The sequence below is a fragment of the Populus nigra genome, chromosome 18 (genome assembly GCF_951802175.1).
Source record: "Populus nigra chromosome 18, ddPopNigr1.1, whole genome shotgun sequence".
Classification (NCBI taxonomy): domain Eukaryota; kingdom Viridiplantae; phylum Streptophyta; class Magnoliopsida; order Malpighiales; family Salicaceae; genus Populus; species Populus nigra.
The window spans coordinates 5,054,972-5,071,366 of record NC_084869.1 but is presented as its reverse complement, the minus strand read 5'-3'; the positions used below and the strand labels follow the sequence as shown (position 1 = coordinate 5,071,366).

The 16,395-nt window shown below is 28.8% G+C and overlaps 1 protein-coding gene across 2 annotated transcripts; it reads right to left on the bottom strand.

The window, feature by feature from the left end:
• Positions 1 to 6: 6 nt before the first annotated feature.
• On the bottom strand, positions 7 to 2,060 carry LOC133678420 (uncharacterized). Of its 2 annotated transcripts, none has more exons than XM_062100711.1 (3): positions 1,470 to 2,060; positions 1,222 to 1,358; positions 7 to 266 (listed from the first exon to the last, which is right to left on the bottom strand). In XM_062100711.1, exons 1-3 carry the CDS (start codon positions 1,695 to 1,697, stop codon positions 86 to 88), a joined length of 546 nt encoding a protein of 181 aa, XP_061956695.1. In that variant the 5' UTR covers positions 1,698 to 2,060; the 3' UTR covers positions 7 to 85. The 2 variants fall into 2 exon arrangements, with proteins under 2 accessions (XP_061956695.1, XP_061956696.1); XM_062100712.1 differs by having other exon boundaries at positions 15 to 266; positions 1,222 to 1,343; positions 1,470 to 2,030.
• Positions 2,061 to 16,395: the final 14,335 nt, after the last annotated feature.

Below are 16,395 nucleotides of genomic sequence, written 5' to 3'. Positions count from 1 at the left end.
ATGATCATTATGACGAGAGGGCATTTTAAGGGATGGATTGGAGGAGTCGTGCATTTGAAAACTATAGAAATGGTCAAGATTCAACTTACTCTAATGGTCTACCAATCTCGATCTGCGAGAAGTCCATGCTGCTGATTGAAATGTCTGGTGCTCGTGCTGCGCTGGCCCTGGCACAGGTAGACCTCCACAGGGGCAATGGTGGTGGTTTGATGGCCAGTACCCTGCAGCTGAAGCTGTTTGCAATACTGTTGTGGGCCATTGCCAACCTAGCAATAAGGGCAGAAAACATTGCCATGAGTCCTGTGTGCCTTCAAGATTGTATATTTATAGGATATTTACTGTAAAGGAGCTTGTAATGGACCTGTCGGTTCATTTATTGCAGAGAACACACATGCTCATCATCAATTCGCAGAATTGGCTTGCATTCATTTTCAAAACTAATAGAATTTTTGAACCAGTACTTGGGTCAAAAGATCAGAAATGTGTCTTTGGATTCAAGTCATCCTAGTTGCCATCAGTTGATGAGAACCTTAATTTCGAACCCAGCATAATCATTTCATGCACAAACTTTCATGAGGCCTTGGCAAATCGCTGATAAGGCCCCTTCCCAGAAATCTAGTATCGGGATTAGAAATGTTACGATGATTCAATCATTTTGAGCTCCATGATTATGAGGTTTTCAAATGTTGACAAGGAACCTTCTCGTGAAAAGTTTATTAGGAGCAATCCAAACAGAGACTCCAGAGTCAGCAGCCACAGGCAAACCGACATCTGCCCCCGAGGTGGATCCCAGAAACTTTTTGGCTTTTTTCACCACCATGGACATGTCACATGCCCCAGCAGTCGTGCTTTATTTCCTCTGGCTCAAGCATTCTAATCTTTGGCCACCGTCAACCTCAAAGCTCACACACTTGACGATTGCTAAAATACTAAAAACAAGTGCTCAAGTTTCGATTTTGAATCCTTAAAAAGCATTGAATTGAAACCAACAAGGAAACCACCTTGTGCTAGCTAGGTACCCTTGGATTTGCAAGAAATTACCTAGAGACCCATCATTCATCAACCAGTTGACCAATTCCTGTATCTTCTCAATAAGCTCAGCATTGAATTTTACTCATGAGCATCGCTATGATCGTTACAGAAATCATTTCTTTGATAACAAGGACCATAAACATAAGTTTTCAAAACAGAAGAAAAATGGGAATTTAAAACTGAGCTTACTTGTATAGAAAACTCCGATCATGGAGTCCAACAACAAGTGCAGAGGCACCAATTTCTCTCACCATAGCAGCAATCTTTCCACCCTCTCGATCGCCTTCAGTTACAATAATCTCAACGTTTGTCTGTACAATATGAATCTAAAATTATTATCGTATCAATGTTCACTAATATTATTCACACACACACACAATTGAAGTACTGAAAAGCATTTAATTAAACAAAATATATACAAGACAAGATTTAATTACATTAAAGAAGTTGTTGCATATATCTTTGAATGACAGAGCCAATTGGTAACCTTTCAAGCGAAGTAGCCTTATCTTGTTCTTGCTTCTTGATGAGTTCATAGCAGGAGAGAAAACATGAAGGAGAGTTATGAAATCGCCAAAACGAAGCAAGTTGTGGAGAGCCCATTTAAGGGCTGTTCTTGCTGCGTCTACGTCTTCTACTACCACCACTATTTTCCTCACATCCATTCCCTGCCTCCCCTTCGATCTCTCTCTCTCTCTCTCTCTCTCTCTCTCTCTAGCTATCTACCTTTCTAGACTATAGGCTTTTTGATAGCAGTCATACTTGTCTCTTTCTCTCTTAATTAACATTTCTTCAGAAGAGTTGGGGTTGTTTCTGTCAACTCGTATGCTGCGTGCGTTACTTGCCTCATGAGTTGTCTTTGTTATTGTTAATTTCTCTCTTTCTGCCTAAGCTTGGATGAGCCGATCTCTCGCTTACTTTGCTTGATTAATCTCACAAATACAAGGGAAATGGAGTAGGTAACCACACTTAGAATTTTTTAATTAAGGCAAATATAATATACATGATAATCTTCGTCACAGCAAGAATGTTCATGAACGAAGAAGAATGGGTAGGGTTTCCTTTGCCTTCTTATCTCAAACAAGTCCTCGAGGCGTTACTGAAGTCTATGGCTAAAATATGGAAATGACGAGGATTGCCATGCTGTGTTAGTTTCAATTATTAATTATTAATGTTAGTGCCCTTAAGTTTCTTACAGCGATAGAAAAATATCCTTTTCAATTAAAATTTTATTTGTTTTTTTGTGTTTTAAAAAAAAATTATTTTTTTTATTTTTTACTTCAAATTAATATTTTTTATGTTTTTAGATCATTTTGATGCGCTGATGTTAAAAATATTTTTAAAAAAAATAAAAAAAAAACATTATTTTCATATATTTCTAAATAAAAATATTTGAAAAACAATTATAACCAGACTTTCAAACAAGAAAAAAAAAAGTCATCTTCAGGGAAATATGTTTCAGAATTTCTACTGGTAAATATATTGGGCTACCCTTTTTTTTACAGAAAATAAAAGGGATTGAAATGGGTAGCAAATCTATTGCAATCAAACTCAAGGACTGATGCCGTTGGGTTTTTTAAATTAATATTTTTTTATATTTTTAGATTATTTTGATGCGTTGATGTTAAAAATAATTTTTAAAAAAATAAAAAATATATTATTTTTATATATTTTTAAATAAAAATCACTTTAAAAAATAATTATAACCAGAATTTCAAACAAGAAAAAAAAAAGTCATCTTCAGAAAAAATATGTTTCAGAATTTCTACTGCATTCAAAATCAAGGACTGATGCCGTTGGGTTTTAGGTCAGAAAGACTACGACATATTTTCAAGTTTTTTTTTTTTCCAGAAATAACACAGAGAGATAGAAAAAAAAAAGTCAATTTTTTTTTGTATCAATTTTCCAACCTTTCAACTCTTCGCCAACAAATTCAACACATTATATTCCACGTAATTCACAGTCAATTCATCGCAAATCTCATAACATGTAATTCAAAATCATTTCAACTTAACTCATAATTACGCAAACTCAATTCGTAATTAAAAAGAGTAAATTAATTTATTCTATAATTATAACCAATCCTCGTACATTAATTAACTACATGTAATAAATTATCAGGACTGCATTATTGAACCATGAACATGTCAATGCATCAACACATTTAGTGCATCAACTGGGGAGGCTTACTGTCAAGAGAACACAGTAAAGGAGAATGATGCCATTTTTCATGCATAATGCATATATGTTCATGGTTTTGATGGTCTAGACTTGTCCACAAAATAATTTATTAGATGTAATTATTTGACTGTTATGAGAATTGATTATATTGATATAATAAATTAATTGAGCTTTTTTTAATTATGAATTGAGTTCGTGTAATTATGAATTTACTTGAAATAACATTAAATTACATTACATTACAGGGTATGTGATTTATGTTGAATTGGTGGTTAATTGTGTTGAATATAACCTGCTGAGGTTGTTGGATTTTAGGTAGAAATTTGAAATTTTAGGAAAATGCTCACATTATTGTGATTTTGGGGTTGCGTGGGTTGTACCTGTATGTCTAGGTGGGTCATGCATTCAAACTATGCTATTAATTGTGCTATTTTAGGTATTTTTCCCCTATTGTGATGTTTGTTTTTAGAAAAAAAAACAAAAATCCATAATTTATTCTTTCAAGGAAAAAACACATCATTGTTCTCCATATATAAATAATAAATAAATAAAATGAAACTAAACAATTATAGACTCTATAATCAATAAAAAATCCGGCAGAATTTCCTCTGTATTTTTAAGTACCAAGTTAATCAAAGATTAACCAGTTTCGTGGTGTCTTCCTTATATTGTTGTTGCCTTGAGACATGTTGTCATTCTATCGCACTCTTACTAGGTTATGTGATCACATAATCATGAAGTCTCCATAAAAGAGAAAAGAGAAAATAAAACTCGTGACCCACCAAAAGTGATAAGAATATCTTCATTTAGGATTTCTCTCTCCTAGTTGTATCCATTTTTTTAAGTGAGTCCAAGGAGTAATTAATAAAATGTCAATAATTACTCCTTGTGCATTACAAAATTTCTCATTTTGGTCTTAGTAATTTTAGTTTGTTTGATTATTATATAACTAAGAGAGATATTATTAAGAAAAAAACTAATTCTTCTCAATAATTTATTGTGCAAAAAGACTTAGAACATTATTCATTGTAATAGTATAATTATAAATTTGTCCTTGGCAAAAAAAAAACATTGAACTAGGCATTGAGGACATGGTTTTTTTTCATCAAGACACAATTGTTTAACATATTGCATGGAGTTAGATTAATTTTTTTTGTCATGGTAAAATTACTACTTTAGCCTTAGAATAAAAAAAAAATCTAATGCCTTTCATTTAGGGGAGCTTTAGTCCTTTTATTTTTTTTCAAATAGTGTAACTACTTTGATATCCCTAAAGATAAAAAAAAATATAACTCTCTCATAAGGGTTTCTTGGTCATTTTACTTTGGTTTTATTATAAAATTAGAGGTTGCTCAAGGGTATTATTATAATTTATATATATTAAATAATATTTTAAAAAAACTTGACAACCCTTGCACTGTTTAGGTGGCATGTGAGATCATCTAGTCACTGAATGTAGCTTTCTAGGGCGATGTTTGGAAGATCTCAGTGCTCTCTACACGATAGTGTGGTGCATGTACTAAAAGTGCTTTTAGTTTGACGCCGATAACTTTTTTTTCTTTTTTTTTCTTTTTTCTTCTCTCTCTCCTCCTCGAATTTTGCATTATCCACTACAAAATTTTAGACTAACCCCCTCAATTACTTTTTTCTTCACTTTTGATCTTTGTCCTATTGATTACTATTTTTCTTTTATTTTTGAACAAGTTATAACATTACAAATATTTTCTAATTTCACCCCACCATTTTTTAATCTATAAATAATTAATCAAATTATAAATGTTTTTCAATTTCACCCCTTATAATTTTTTTAATCTTTCAAATTTGATCGTCATTCTTTTAATTGCTTTTTTTTAATCATTTTTAAAATTATTTTTTTTTCAAATGTCATCTTTCTTGGGTTTTTTTCTATCAAATCTTATCCCCCACTCTTTTTGTTGTTTTTTTTTGTTTTATTAATATTTTTTCACAATTTCAGCCTTCAAAATTAAATTGGATGTGAATAAGCTTCTCGATTGAACATGAATCCAAGATTTTACGAGTTACGAGTTTTAGAAATTAAACCAGGTTTAGAAAGCTCATTTGAGTTTACTTTTTTTTTAAGCTGATTTTTTTATTTTTTATAGTTTTTTTTGGAGTTTTTCTGTGTTATTTTTTATGGTTTGTCTTCTATTAGGTTAGCCATGAGTTCATGATTAGGATCACTAGTTTCAAAAGTTATTGTAAGTTCACTTTTTAAAAAATTAATTTATTTCAATCTTATCATTCAAACCTTTTCTGCTGCTTTTTTTTATATGAAATTATCTCAATCTTATGTCATAGTCGCATGGTTTTTAAGTTCACTCAATTTAATAGGGAATTTTTGTTTTTGTTTTTTACAGTTTCACCCCTACAACATCGAGTTATTTGATAATTCAGATAGGTTCAAGTCTAATTCTTTATATGTACCTTTTTTTCACTTTTCTTGTTAATTAATTTATTATTATTATATTTTTTTATATTATTTAAATTACCAATTGAACTAATGACTCGAGACTTGGATTTTTTTTGCCTTGACATTTTGTTTATGTCGAAAAGTTTTTTTGTCTAGCCACGGAGGAGCGCATGTAATAAATCTAGTATTTACTGTGTAGTTCAAGACTTAATAGAAGTCTCTTTATTAACTTAATAAATTATATAATCATAACAAAACTACTTATGTAATTATTTCAATTTTTATAGTAATGGAGGAATTAGTTACATCTTAACTATTTTTGTGGACATACCTGGATCATAGAGTTTGGAGTGGACAATCCTAGAAACTTTATATATAGTTAAATCTCCACAAATTAATATCCTAGGACAATGAATATTTATTAATAAACTGAGATATTATTTAATAGATAAGTTAATAATTTATAAATTTACACATTAATTAATAAAAATACTAATTGATTAAGGTATTCTTTATTATTTTTTTCAAGACATTGTACTTAATACATGTATATATATCATGATTAAATAAATATGACCTAATTATTGAAATACCAATTATTATTATTTGATATATTTGTTTAACTAAAACAAGTTCATGAATGTAATTATTCTTATAGAATAAAAGTCATGGATCTATCCATTTTTATATAGCAAACTAAAATTGCATTTAACATATACTTAATTAATATAATTTTAGAACATCAAGTCAAGTAATTACTCAGGCAAAAACATCTATAAAAAGAATATATTATATTTGGTAAAACTAAATACAATGGTTTCTCATCTTAAAAGTGTAAATAAATTAACAATGGGTGAGTACTAATAGAAAATACAACTTGTACCCAAAAGCAATTGCAAAAGTGGGTGTTAGAAAAAATTAACTTACAAGTGAACAAAGCATATCAAATATGATGAAGGGGTTATCAGAATATCTATAAGCCAATATTGAAAAAAATGATGTCAAATGACATAATACTATAAAATTCCTAAAGTAAAGATTCTATATGAGTGGTTTGTTTAATACCAAGAATGTATGAATGTAGTTGGAGAACTAATCACTGAGAAGGTAAGGGAGTTTTTTAAAAAATTTACTTTATAGATATGTTAAAATTCTTTTTTCTCTTAAGGTTGGCTCCAATCCAATACTTCAAATCAAAACATTCTATCAAGTATCATGGTTTTAAAGAAAGCAGATCAATTGATATGAAGCTCATGTAGAGCAATTTATAGTACATAAAAAAGAAACTAGATTAATTTTTCATGAAATATGTTTCAATTAGGGATAAGCAAAAAAATTGAAAAACCAATTAAACCGAGAAAACCAGAAAAAAAATAATTAAAAAACCGAATTGTGAAAAAAACCGATTAAAATTTTGAAAAAACCAACCAGTTCGATTTGGTTTCGGTTTTATAAGCCTGAAACAGAAAAAATCAAACCGAACCTAAACCGAAAAAAAAGCAAAAAAAACGAGTCAAACCGGTTTGAACCGGTTTTGGTTTTTTTAAAAAAAAATCAGTTTGGTTACTTTTATTTTATAAAAATTAAACTGAACCGAAAATGATCACCCCTAGTTTTAATATTTATGAAACGAGCCCATCTTATAAACTATAACTAGATCATACTTTTACAACAAAGTAACTTGAATGCAAGAAACTAGAAATAAAAGGATTTATAATTGTTATTTAGTGTAATGATAGTGGTTTTAAGAAAAGTATTTTATGGTTCATTAGCAAGTATACTAGACCATGGTGTTTTAAAAATGTATACTTGAGCTGTATGAATTACGAGTATAACGTCAATAAATGAACATATATAATGGAATTTTATTTTAGGAATATGTTTGCCAACTTAATAGAAAAATAAATGGTTGAAAAGTTTATTATTTATTAATAATTGTCTCACTTATCTAAAAATTATTGAAGGTTTGAAAAATATTGAATTGTTTTTTAGGAATTCAGAGAAGATAAATATTTTAAATGCAATAAATCTTGTAATTTCAGTTTGGACAATAGATGTTCAAGCAAGTATAATTACAAATTATATTTTAGATTATAAAATTAAATTTATGAATAACATAGCTTTGGAGAATTTGAATTGATACTTGGATGATACATAGATGATGAAAGCATTCAACAATTGTGTTTTCTAATCAAAGAGTTGAAGTATTCCTGTATAATTGATGTTGAATATTTTCTAAATTACCAAAGACGAAATGAGTGAACTTCCAAATTATTGAGTGATGAGTAAATTATATATATATATATATATATATATATATATATATATATATATATATATATATATATTTATGAAATGAGTGATTCATCAAGCACATGTACGATCTTATGTGACGATTCAGTGAGGGAGAGTGATGTAGTTTCTCTATTATATTACTGCTTTTCAGAGAATGAATAAGAAAATGCAGCTGTTGTTAATCTCTGACGTGGACGCACCCTAGTGGTCAATCTCTAAGGTCTTATTGTCGTTCATGGTTTCCAAGTGTCCCATTTTCCACCCTAGTCGTACGGTGAATAACGTGCTGTTTAAGAAATGGAAGTGGCTGCTGTGTCGTTTGAAATATTCACATTCCCTGCACTCACTGCAGTGGTTGTGTCGTTGGCTATTTTTGCTTGTCGTTTTCTCTTGGCCTCTTTTGTTTTTTGTTTTCTTGGGTTTTAGAAGGATTCATTCGGTACTTTTGCTTTTTGGGTAAGAGACAAATGCAGTCGCATATCAACGGTGTAGATGGATCGAGTCTGTGATCGGTGGGACATTGATGATGTGCACAGGTGCAGATTATCAGAGACATGTCCAGCGAATTATGCACAGAAACTTTATCCTCCTTCCTTCCAATAAATATAACAGATTTTAAGAGGGGAATTATGCGTCACGCAGTGACTATTTGAGTAATCTTTATATTTATTGGGAATGTAGGCTCCTAGACTCAATTGAAGGGGATGATGGTAGTTTCCCATGCTACATTGTTGTGAGTTGTTTTTTCTTAATATAAAACAAAAAAAAATATTCAAGTTTCAATTTATTTATTTTCATTTTATTAAACTTGTCTTATAAAACTTATAATGATTTATTTTTTATGGGTTAATGTTGTGTCTTGTTATTCTATTTTTATATATATTTTTTTATGAATTCTAGATATAAAAAAAACTATTTTTATTAAAATTTATACCCTTTTATCTATTTTTTTTAATTAAAAGACCACGTGTCAATCATGTATGTATTCAACCTATATAAATGAGTTAATGGCATGTTTGCCCTTGTAAAAAAATTTATGTGGATTTTATCCAATTAATTCTCTTAAATCCTACGAGGTTATGCATATTTGTTATTGTGATGTAGTTTACTTTTTAAAAATAATTTTTGTTTGAAAATATATTAATATTATTTTTTTTTTAATATTTGATATTAACACATTAAAATAATTAAGAAACACTAAAAAGAATTAATTTGATATTTTTTATAAGTGAAACACATTTTTCAAACACAATAAAAAAACAAAAGCTATCACATTCTTAAACACTCATCGTAATTGTCAAAACATTCTACATTGATTAATAAGATCATTACTTGAAAAACCAAATAATATATATATAGTGGTCAACTTTAGAATATATATTTTTATATTTGAAAAAAGTTATAGAAAGATAGAAAGTAGATAATTTTTTTAAAAAAACTTTAAAAATCATATATAAAAATAAGAAATAAATAAATAAAATTAAAAAAACTCCCACCATTTTTATCTTGTCTCTTTAATTGAAAAGATTATAAAACAACAAGAAATTGTGAAATTGAGTGAAATAAAAAAAAACCTCATTTAAATAAAAAAAATCCTTGTTACTACCACATTCTTCATTATCGCACATCCATCTCCATGAACAAAATGTTTGAAAAAAAGAGAGGAAATAACATAAGAAATTGAATTTCCATCCCTATCTTACAGTGAAATCTGGTCTTTTACATAGGAATGGAAGGATTTCTTTTTTATTCTGTTGGCCTTACTGTGGAATTTCAATCAAGTAATTAAATTATTCATGCAACACACGACAATTTACACCATGTCCATCCAAGTCAACGGTACTTCTTTCCTTGTCTTAATCCCGGCAAAAACACATGTTTTCCCTTCAGACCTCAAGCCCCTCCCTTTCAGTTTTATTTTGTCTTTATCAGACTTTAATCCATCATTCTTGGAACCCATACGAGGTTCTCATCATCAATACTCCCTGCCTATCTATTTTTTTATTAAGTTATCGTTTTTTTTAATCTTTTAAAAAAAATTAAATTTTTTTATTTTTTTTAAATTAATAGTTTTTTTAGTGTACTTTTCACATCATCTCAATATGTTGATGTCAAAAATAATTTTTTAAAAATAAAAATATTATTATTTTGAATCATTTTAGAGTAAAAAACATTTTAAAAAATAATCAGAATTATATTTTCAAATACCTTATAAAACTACTAGTCTCCGCTGCGAAAGAATATATTTTATCATACAAAATCACTTGTTCTATCCACTTTCCCTTCTTAACACCCTTTAATTAGCTGAACTTGAAGGAAATAAATTTCATAAAATTCTTTTTCAATCTTCATCGTAAATTCAACGATCCCATACGAGTTTCTTTCAGCATAGAGAACTAAGTCATGCATTAAAACACATTGATCCATCAACACAATTCCAAACTCTTCCCATTCGGCCGAATAGCTTAATGCCCTATTAATGTATTCCTTTAGTTTCTTGTGTTTTTCAAGTCAAATCAACATTTTAGACCTTCGTTGTGACTCAAAACAAATTAGTTTCTCATTTGCATGCAAGCTCTTTCCATTTTCACCCTTGGCCTAAACACTAAAACAACCATTTTATGGTTTTCCTTTCATTTTTCTTATGATTTATACTTAACCCAAGCATAAAACATGCTTAAATAACATATTTCTTAACTAATTTAGCAACAAAGCCTATATTACCATCGCATTCCATCAAAACCCCAACATCAACCCTTACCCATTTCAATAAAAAAACTCAAATCAAATTAAAACTTGAAAGGAACAAGAAAATGAAGTTCATTACCTCTTGTTCACACCAAACCAATACAAGTTTTTCTAGATTTTCCAAGCCCTTCATCTTCTTCAATAAGAAAATGGGTGGGAAAACTAGGATATATCTTTTTTTTTATTTTTTTATTTAATAAGGAAATGGTGATATTATTAATTTTATGTTTTTATTAATATTTAATTCATTTTTCACTTCTAAAATAATTAATTCTAAATGAGGTGAAAAAATGATTAATAGGACTTGTTTTTTATTAAATATTTTTATACTCTTAAGTTGTTTATCTATTTTTTATTTTGTACTACTCTTTTCAAATATAAACGAGCATATTCTAAAGAATATTTTAAAATTTATGAAGCTGATCTTAATGATGTCGATGAAGCAATAATAATATAAGAATTGGGTAAAAACACTTCAAAGATGAAGAGAAACTTATTAAAATAAATGTAGCAGTCAGGTTTTAATTAACTAGTTCTAGTGCTCGTGTTATGCTATTCAATTTTTTATTTAATTATTTATTTAGAAAAAATAAAAATAAAAACTCAATCGAAACCAAATAATATGCCATCATTTATTATTATTATTATTAACTTGATTTGGCCTTACAATATAGCATGATCTAGTTTTAAATTAAATTATATTAAAAATGTTCTAAAATAACCACTTCAACTTAGCTTATTCATACACGACTGATTATGCCGTTCAAAACCTCATGTGACGGGGGAAAAAATATATCAAGCCGGCATCGTTTTAATTTCTCAACTTTTTTATTTTGTTTTTGAGACGACCGTGTTTTTAATCCACCCGGGTTATCTAGCTGTCGTTTCATGTCTCTAGGGATGTCAAACGCCACTTCGCCAACTGGCAGTACCTGCGCTTTCGTGTCTCTCAAGGTGTTTCCGAGCATCGAAGCTTCGTAATCACCGTTGGATGCCTCAATTATTCAGTCAACTGAGCATCTTAGAGGTGTGCGAAGAGAAGCGAAGCGAAGCGGGAAAGACATGGTTTAGAATCTTAGTGGTAGATGAATGGAATCATTAGCTGTCACGTTATCTTTCTTTAGTAAAAAATTAAGTGTACTTTAAGAAATAATATCCCAAATACATTTTTAATTTATTTATTTATGAATTTCAATTAAAAAATTTCAATACCTAGTTAAACTAACAAAAAACAAAAAAGAAGAAGATATATTTCAGGATGAAGTCACTTTATCTTATTTTATTAAAACAAATATAAAGATGATCATGTTTTGGATTAAAATAGGTTTATATAGTTAACTCGTAAAATTCGGTATTCGAGCGATGAAATTATTTGGGTTCAATAATTTTTTTAGAATCTATCTTCCATTTAATTATATGAAACTAAAAATAAACATTTACAAGAAAAAAAACAATATTTAAGATAAAAACAAAATAAAAAATATTTTATTGAAATTAAATAAAAAAAATTAAAGGGAAAAAAGAAACCAATCACCTAAGTGGGCAAGTGTGTCTAACCCATAAAAAGAAAAGGTCATCATGCAGGCTTGCACGCCTTGCGTTTTCTTTTTCTTTTTCCTTTACTTTTCTTCTTTCTATGTACAAGGGTGGGTGACATATAATATAAAAACCTAATTTCATATCACTAAAGCGATGGTTAGAAAATTAGTTTGGGTTTTCTTGAACTCATAAAAAAAAATCCAAAAAACATAATAAACACCTTATAAGCTAAAAAAAATTCAACTCAAAACACCCATAAATTGATCATAAAACACAAAATCAAGTTAAAAAAAAAGTTATTTGCCAACCTCAATCTACTTTTTCTTTCAAAATAAAAGGGAAAAAATTAAATTAAATAGAATTCTCTCATCAAATGAAACCCCTTAATACTAAGAAAGACATATTTCATCTCTGAAAATTGGTCAACCATCAACTTCTTCTCTCTTTTACTATTTTCTCAATGAATCTCGCTTTCCTATATCAAATTTGATATAGGACCGTAAAATGGATAAAATGAAAATTTAGACCAAAACAAAAATTGCAAAAAACAAAGGGGTTAAAATGAAAATAAAAAACATTATTAAGGTAAAACCATTCGAATCAAAACAATTTGAAAAGTGCCAAAAGAACCCTTTTTTTAGCTATAATGTCAAATCAGAGAATTTATTTGAGCTATTAATAGATGAAATTTTAGGATAACCACTTTTTTTCACATTTTTAACAACACTTATTTTGTCACATGTCAATAAAAATATCTCGAAAGTGCACTTTAACATGGAATGGCATGTTTTGGACTTTTGATCAAAGAAATCAAATTATTCAGGGAACTTTTTATAATATAACTTATTACTGTATTTTGATTTTATTGGGATAACACTTGTATAAATGGAAGTTACTAAAATTTAGCATTAGCTTACCTTTATTTGATTAAGTTGAAAGTTTTAGGAATATTGTAGTTATTAAATACATTTCCTTTAATAATTATGTTTCTTATCATTATTAAAGGGTTTCTTATAATTACATGATGATGGATGATAGTTAAATATAATTTAAATAATTCATTTCTATTATATTATATTATTGATTATGGTGATGTGAATTAAAAGGATATGTAATTGATTATGGTGATATGATTCTACTCTAATCGGTCGATCGATTTAGTTTACCAATTCACTCAGTCAACCACTTGATGACATGAACACTTAAAATTGCTACTATCTCAATCAGTTGATTAAATTGGTTCAACGATTTATTAACTGGTAAGAGAAATTTAAGAATTATCAGAGAAACCAGTCAACCAAATTATTAGACCGAATTAATTTGGTTGACCATTAAACTAACAACGTAATGTCACAATACAAAAAACAATTACCTTGTTTTTAACATTATTAAAACACAAATTATGTAGAAATTGCATCTAAAGATAAGGTTGTTATAGTGATCATAACATCACAAACATCTAAATAGATTTTTTATCCAAGCAAATTTATACCCAAAAAGCATCTGGGTAGATATTTTATTCACATAATTATTTTTTCTTTTTGAGCTTAGCAAGGCTCTAGAAAATTCAAGTCCAGTAAGACTTCAACAAATTTAAACCTAAAAAGATTCTCTTCTATTTTGAGCCTAGCAAGGCTCTTGTAATTGTTTTTCTTTTCCCATCAAGGCTCATGTAGATTTGAGTCCAGCAAGATTTTGACGAATTCGAACCTATCAAGGTTTTTTTATTTATTTTAAGTCTAGTAAGATTCTTTTAATTTTCTTCCTATGATTTATTCTCAAAGGGTTCTTGTAAATATTTTATATGCAATGATTTCCAACAATTTCTTATGTGAATGAGTCTATGAGGACTCTTACAAATCTCTTATTATTTTGTAGTCTTAAAAGGCTTACATTTTCTTTTATGCTTGTGTTTTAGAGGACTCTCATAAATATTTTTTTATGTTTTATTTTTAGAGGATTCTTACAAAGTTGAGCCAAACCCTGCCAATATAAAACTTCTACATTGAGTCTCAAAGGACTCTCGTAAAATCACTTTAAGTTTATCACTTTATAAAATAACAGATTGAAAGCACTTCAAGTTTGTCACTCTATAAAATGACTATTTTAAAAATAACTTCGATTTCATCACTTTATAAAATGATAAGTTGAAAATCACTTTGAGTTCATCACTCTATAAATGAGAAGTTGAAAATCACTTAAAGTTTGTCACTCTATAAAATGACTATTTTGAAAAGCATTTCGAGTTTTTCACTCTGAAAACTCACAAGTTGAAAAGCACTCTGAGTTCGTCACTATATAAAATGAATCTTTTGAAAAGAATTTCAAGTTTGTCACTCTATAAAATGACCCATTGAAAATAACTTTGAGTTCATCACTTTAGAAAATGACAATTTTCTAAAATTAAAAAAAAAACAAAAAAAAGTCCAAAATGATTTCTTTCTTGATTTTAAGCCTAAGAGGGTTCTCATAATTTTGTTTTATTTATGAGTCTCAGAGGTCTCTTGAAATTTTTTTTTTGCAATTTCAAGCCTCAAAAGACTCACAAATCTTCCTTTTTATGTCTTAGATGTCTTTTGCAAACTTAAGTTCAAAGCATCGCTCCTAAAAATTTGAGTTCTAGGTGATTCTTTTAAATTCTAATTCTTAAAGCTAGTCACCTCCCGACTTAACTACTTTTTAAATTTTTCAATGTCTGTTATTTTTTTCTTTACAAGCTTGTTAAACAAAGTTTAAGAAAAAAAAATACTTTTGTAGACTTTTGTATTGTAAGTGTTGTAAAGAGGGGTAAGCTCTCATCATTAATTTTTTAAAACATTGTTTTTTAAATGTAAAAAATTATAAAAATTTTCAAAAAATATATTATCAACTCAATTCGGCCAATTTCCAGTCATTTTGTAATTTTTTACCTTTTCACTTATCATTTTCATATCAATGAATTTTTAAAAATAAAAAATGAAAAAAAAATCCATAAAAAGAAAAGAGAATCAAAGAAAAACATAAAAAAAAACAAAAAATAATAATGAGTGGAATGATAATCAGTAAGAAATGGACAAAAAAAATAGAATGAAGGGATAAGAAAGAATAAGGAATAAAGAATAAGAATATTCTTAACTAGGGTAGTATAAAAGAGTGAATGGTAAAAATAAAATGGGGGAAGGGTGCAAAAAAACAAATCCTAGCTATTATTAAGGGGTGCAAAAAAATATTTTGAGAGGAAAAATTATAAAGAGAGAAATTTAAAGAAAAATAGAGAAAATTGAAAGAGAAAATTTTGTTTAGAAAGAAAAATCTGTTAAAAAGAGAGAAGAAAAAAAAGGATAAAAATCATAGAAAAAAACTTGCAGAACTAGCTCCGTCTATCCTTACCCCGCTTAATTGTTATTCTCTCTCACCAAGCTCCATCACTCACAACTAGTAGACCAACTCCTCTTCACAACCATAATGAGATTTGACTGAAGCCCAATGTAACAACTTCTCATCTTGTTTTTCACCACCTTTCCACACATTTCTCCATCATGCCACAACCATCGTGAACTGCCACACTGTAAACTCTCTCCATATCAATCAACCCCTATATAATTGTACCACTGAAAGCAACATACGGTAGCAATAACAACAGCCAACAGTGAAGAGAGAGAGAAAGAAAAATAAATAAAAAGAGAAACCAAGAAAAAGAAAAACATGAAGCTTTGGACGACCTATTCTCTCTTTATGAGCGATGGTGGATGAAACCATCCATATAGGAAGGAAGACCAAGAAGTCATACACCTAGCAGAGTGACTCATGTGCCTTCTAAACTTATTAATATGTAAAATGATGCACCAATATCATTGGTAGCCTACTCATGCGTGGCTTGCACACGCCTTCACTTCCTTCTGCTATTCTAGCTGCTTCTGGTCCACCCTAACTGCTTCAGAAGGTTGATTTCAAACCCTAATTTTTTTTAATGATATTTTTTATTTTTATTATTGATGTATATTGTGATTACATTTAGGATTGAACAAATTTTAATGCATTATTATTGATGTTATTGATGTCTTATTATGAATGATTATGAAATTAGAAGTGTTAAGGTGGGTCCACACCAATGTATGGCAACCCTAGGGGTATTATGCCTCTAGGAAGGCGTTTTTAAAGTGGAATAAGACTAGAATTAATACTTTACG